At 33.3% G+C, this 6,233-nt stretch overlaps 1 protein-coding gene across 1 annotated transcript; it reads right to left on the reverse strand.

The window, feature by feature from the left end:
* Positions 1–284: 284 nt before the first annotated feature.
* On the reverse strand, positions 285–1,586 carry LOC129949438 (ribosomal RNA-processing protein 8). Its single transcript, XM_056060899.1, has 2 exons — positions 466–1,586; positions 285–405 (listed from the first exon to the last, which is right to left on the reverse strand). The coding sequence occupies exons 1-2, from the start codon at positions 1,455–1,457 to the stop codon at positions 402–404; spliced, it is 996 nt and encodes a 331-aa protein (XP_055916874.1). The 5' UTR covers positions 1,458–1,586; the 3' UTR covers positions 285–401.
* Positions 1,587–6,233: the final 4,647 nt, after the last annotated feature.

Raw genomic sequence — 6,233 nt, forward strand, 5'->3', positions numbered from 1 at the left:
CAAGACAAACTGGTGTTTTCTACTCTTTGCAGTACATAATTTATGAAGCGGACACGAGATTTTATGAGAGTTTTTACACAATGTTTAGAACACCAAAAGGAAGAAATACAAAAATTGTCAGCTTACTATCTCACATTCTGATGTGAAACCCTTATATTAGTGGACTAAAAGTGCTTGCTAGTTTTGATATGAATAAATTTAGCCCAATTTTAGGTTCGGTTCTATTTTATTTTCTGTGCAGGTACCTACATAATGTATATTGTTAAAAAAAAACCTTTAAAAAATGTTGTTTTCCCTAGGTTATGTATTTTATTTACTTTCTACAATATATTTAAGAAAATAGTTAAACAAATATTGTTATTTTGGTCATCTTTATCTGTTAACAAAATGTTCCTCATTCTTTATCTGAAAAAAGAAAAAAAACATTAGTATTTTCAAAAAATAGTAAACAACATATATTCTTACCTCTTCCTATATACACAAGGTTTCAACGAAAACGGTGTTAACTTTGCTTCCTTTCCGACATTCCTGACCTTTTTAAATTGAAAGAAGAGGAATAATTTTACAGAAGCATCTTTTTTGATCAAACTGAAGCCACAATTTTCCAACGACTTTATAAACTGCCTAACATCATCAAAACGAGACTCAATCTCTGCAGCTAACAATATACCACCCATTTTTAAGCAACGGTTTGCTTCTAGCAAGTAATCATTCAAGTTTGTGCCCATAAGTGATAGACAATAGACCGCAACGTTCAGACACTCGTTATCAAGGGGAGTGTTGGCCATGTCAGAGGCAATGATGTCTTTCCTACAAGCCACTAAATCAATGGAAAACACCTTGTTAGGAACCGATTGACCGAGTTTTCCCTCCCCACAACCAAAATCTCCAACGACTGAATCCTTGGGAAGTTTTTTAATGAATTTAATAATTTTATTTAATGGATTCATTGGCCACTTCTGAACTTGGTGTCGATAGCCTTCATGGTAGGCTTCAAATGCCGATTTGTCTTCTCTGAACAGTTTATTAGCCGATTTGCTACTCATGGTATAGAGTTGTTCGTTAATGAAACGGAAGCGTCCTCCCATCAAGTTTTCCTTTAGTTTAGCTTCAAAACTAGAAGATTGCGTAGGTTTAGGTGTTGGCATTTTGATTTTGTTGGGCGATTCTTTTGCTGGTTTGGATTTTTTATTTGGCTTCGTTACTCGACCACGAAGAATTGATTTAGATTGTTTTAGGGCAGGTGATTCAGTAATTGGTGGTGGTGATGGTGGCGGAGCTAAAGGAGGACGTGGAAATATCTGGCCACTTGCAGTTGAAGAATCCTTAATATTTTTCTTCTTTTTTTTTGCTTTTTTAAATGCAGATATGTCCGCCTTTTGTTGCTTCGGAACTGAGGCAAATTGAATAGGACTTTCGCCTTTACCCCAACTATTTACTACGAAGAACTTTTTCATTTTAAAGTAGTTAATTATTGTAATAATAAAAATAAAATAAATGGTCTGAAACACGCTTCTGATTCTCGTTGATTGTAATGTAACCAAACCAGGTTCTGTTGTTAGTTTTTGACAGATTTGGCTTGTTTATGAATAGGTAGGTGAGTGTGGTGAAAATATGAACTGATTTTTGAAAGTTGTGATAATCGATAAGTGTCACATGTTATCGAAATCCGGTGCTAGAGATGAGTAAAATTAGCAATGTTTTAGATGCTGCAAATGTTGGTAGTGTTAAGCACTATTCACATGAGCACGACCAACTAATGAACGAATATTCGTCTATTTTGACATTTCTTTCACATGAGAGTTTTTAATTCGTCGCGAATGAAGTTTGACAAGGAGCCACAGCCAAACACCATTCACCACCGAAACCAAAGCAAGAATGATTTTTTTAGGTTAAGTACGCGCGATTATATTATTCGTTGCGAGTTCGGATAATGTGGAACGCGAATAAATTTTGACAGTTCGTATTAACTACAATTTTATTCCGGCGAATAAATTTGTTTTCTTAAATATATGACTATATGATATTAAAAAGTAAAAGTATGCATCATAAATCAAATAAAAACTATATTGCTATCGTTTTGTTAAGAATTTGTGTGAAAATATGTCTTTAAACGTACATAAACTCACATTTTGTAATTCATTCGTCGGTCGTTGGTCGCTCTCATGTGAATACTACTTAAGTACTCACGACTTGGGGTAGACTTACATCCTTCAGATCAAGTTTTAACTATAATTCGTTTTTATCATTTAAATCAAAAATTAAAATTTGTTTGACATTGAACATTTCTATAACTGAATAAATTTTCTAATGGAAAACAATTAACGAATTGTTTTTTGATAAACAAAACCTTAGGAGAGTTATTTATCATTAAAAATATATTGTTATATTTTTCGGACTGAAATTAATTTTTCTTATCAGCAGATTCTATTATATCAAAAAATGTATTGAATCGTTCCACTGATTTATGTTTCAATTTTACACAATTCCAATGACAAATTTCCGAGTGAAAAAAATGTTCGGTGGAATTCAATAAATTAGCTGTCAGAACCAATTCATTCATTGTTTTCAATGATTAAATATAATAGTTACAACTGACCAAAAATTACCGGAAATGAAATGCCTTGAGTGGAACGATTTTGTTACGAATTATAAACCAAAAATAAAACTACATTTTAAACGAAAAACTTAAATGTAAAAAGTATTTACCTTTGATAATGCACTGACATCCAGATGGTGTGCAAAGCAATTTTCTAGGGGCCATTATATAGAGTCTCTTACCTTTTCAGTAACTATCGAACTGACATTGTCCATTATTCAGTAAACATAACATTTGTATCACTGCACGAAGGAAGCAACGTCTGCCAATTATAAAAATTTCTAGCGAAATTTTGAGACGATCACCGCAACTTTAAGAGCTTTAACTCCAATTCTCGGTCGTTATTCTCGCCCAAGTAGATCATAACAAATTTAGTGCAAACATTTGAGTCAACATATTCGCGTCGCAAAATCCTCTTTAGTGACGAACCTCATTTTGGGCTCAATGGGACCAAGACTCAAGTAAAATTAATCGTCTTTGAGGTCCGTAAGATGGATATGCTTTATTTAATTTAAGTAAAAGTCCAATTTTCTTCAGCTGCCTTCGCAAGGAGTTAAAAACAAATCTAAGACGCTTTTGTACAAAAATTCGATTTAATGGTAAGCGTGACCCCCCGCCCTAAATAATATTTTCAATTTGGGATTATTTGTGTAGGTAATTTGTACGGTTTGGTAAGTTTTTTTTGTTTTTGATGAGTAGAGTGTTGTATTTAGGTACAATAGAACCTAGTTCTTAACAAAATTGTATCTTTTTTATTTCAAATCATAGTTAGTTGATTGAAATCAAATTTGATGTCTTAAATTTAATTTATAAATCTAAAAATCTGCATTATTACAAAATATTAAATCTAAACGGAATATTGAAAATTGTCATTAAAACTTTTTGTTTTTTATTGAGAATTTTAGAAGGTTATATCTGAAAAATCTGACTTCACATCCAGATTTTGAAGGAGTATGAGAACTAAGTCCATCAAAAGCCATAGGCAAAGTATAATTTGGTTGCCAGTTAAAAAACTTTCTTGAACTATTTAATTTATTAATACCTTTATTCGATTTGAAATTCACAAAACCGCCTCCTTTTTAAGGTTTTTTTAAACATAATAAAATGCTTTTAAGTCTTATTTTATTATGATTATTATAATTATTATTCTTTGATTACAAAAATAAATTTGATCTCGCATTTTCTATATAAAAATTACTACAAATTCAAAAAACTTGCTAAGGTAGACATAAATTATAAATCGTTACACGAGACAAAGACTTCACATTTATGTAAATCGAAAAACAAAGGCTAGTATTTTTCTAAAAGTAAAGACAAACAATCCATTCCTTACAACAGTACTCGCACACAGGAATGGTTGAGAGTTGTAAGTCACTAGGCCCTGGTTCCCAACGGACTGTGGCACAATTTATTTTTATTTTTTAAAGACAAAAACGAAGTTTATATGTAATATCCAGCTCTAACAGTGCAATATCGTAAAAATAGTTTAGGGTAAGTCTTTCTTTAAATTATCGATAACTCCAAACTGGAGATTTCTTTTAGAACATACAAATATTTCTTAAAATTGTTCTCTGGATGACTTTGCTCAGCGGTAGGTACATACTAGTTTATAGAAACTTAAAGCTTTGTCTTTCTATGACTTTAAAAGCTTAAATTTACTTACTTAAAATAGATACAATTGTAATTTTTCATATAAAAGGTGTTGATTTGGATTAAAACACAAATTATTTACTAAATTGCTGCAATTTCTTTTTTATTATGATAATATATAATATAATATGGTTCAATTATGTATTAAACAAAATATCGGCCAAATGGCCACCGTAACCTTGGCGGCACACCTCAATCAATGTTCAACGGTGTTAGATCACTGCCATTGAAGCTGTGAGCTGATGAAACCACATGTTGTGCACATCCATATCTTTCAATTCGAGCCATAAAAAGTTCGTTATCATCTCAAGACAGCGAAGACCATTCACAGTAACTGCCTAAGAAGCCTCATTTAAAAAAAATGAGCCCGATGATGCCACCAGCCCATAAACAGTCACACTTTGTACAGTGTAGATCTATAATCACTCTTGGATTATCATTCGCCCAAATGCGAGAATTCTGCTTATGGACGAACCCACTGAGGTGAGAATTTGCCTCATCTCTAAAGCTGATTTTCTTCGAAAATTGATCATCCATTGTTGCCATTTCTTGCCACCATTCTGACCATTGACGAGTAACGACGCTTGAAATGGTCGAGAGGCTTAAGTTCTTGAGTCAATTGTACTTTGTAAGCGTGTAATTCCAAGTCTTTATGAATAATGTTCATCAAAGACGAGCGTGAGAATTGCAATTGTTGGGTGCGACGTCGGTTGAGGTGGACGGCTCTGTAGCCACACATCACATCTCCCACAGACCCGGTTTGCTTTAATTTTTGCACGAATTTTTCGATTGTACGCATATTTGGATTATTAAATTGACCGAAAAAATCACCAAGTACACGATATACATTTTGATTTGAACGCCTGAACGATCGTTCAGTTGAAAAACAGTTTGAAATTATTGCAGTGCTAATTTGTGTTCTTCAAAATTGTTTGGTTTATTTAGACTGATTCCGATATATTATGTGTTTTGTAAAATTATTATATTAATTATTATATATAGAATTTTCCTATCACAGTGTTAGTTGCCATACTCCTCCGAAACGGATTAACCAATTTCAATGAAAGTTTGCGTATAGATTCGGTAGGCCTGATAATAGGTTTTTATCAATTTTTTATATTCCTAAGTGCTATTGTTTAATTGCATCAACATTGTACACAATGCATCGATCCTACTACGATAGCTTCAATGACGCTTTGTACAATGAAGCATTGATTGCTATTGGGGATCTTTGCATTATCATTGTCAACTTACTACTCAGTCATTTCGGTATGAATTCACTAAATCAAAATGCATCTGATTTAATAGATACTGAATTGAATCGTGAACTACAATGCAATACTTAAGAAATGGCAGAGATTGCTGCTCGCAATGTCCACTAATGAAGGAAGAACAAAGGACCATTTTTGAGCACATCATGCTAGCAGTTTCGGCAGGACAAGGTGGATTCTTTTTTTTTTTTTTGATGCACCAGGTAGAACTAGCTAAACATTCTTTATTTCGCGAATTCTTGCTAAAGTACGATCAAATAATGGTATCGCAGTGGCTGTTGTATCTTCTGAGCTTGCGGCAACTTTATTGGATGGAGCCGAAGCCAGAACAGCTCATTCGCAGTAAACTGTCACAAAATATTCAAAATAACCCAGACGTGACGTTCAATATAAAAAACAATCATCCATGGCTACAGTGCTGAAACAGTGTAAAATTATCATTTGGAATGAATGCACTATGGCACACAAACATTCGCTTGAGGCGTTGAACAGGACATTGAAATATATACAAAAACAATTCGGACTATTAGGCGGCACTCTGTTACTTCTTTCAGGTGATTTCGGACAAACACTTCCAGTTATTCCACCTCCAATGTATGCTGATGAGATCAACGCATGCTTAAAAACATCGCTACCGTGGCGTAATGTTGAAAAAGTACAACTGAAAGTAAACATGCGTGTTCATATGCTTCAAGATCCATATCCGCTCAAAC

Source organism: Eupeodes corollae, chromosome 3 (assembly GCF_945859685.1).
Source record: "Eupeodes corollae chromosome 3, idEupCoro1.1, whole genome shotgun sequence".
Lineage (NCBI taxonomy): Eukaryota > Metazoa > Arthropoda > Insecta > Diptera > Syrphidae > Eupeodes > Eupeodes corollae.

What these genes read in the sequence shown, in the direction of transcription:
- LOC129949438 (XM_056060899.1), bottom strand. Translation starts at nt 1,457, where the DNA reads ATGAAAAAGTTCTTCGTAGTAAATAGTTGGGGTAAAGGCGAAAGTCCT.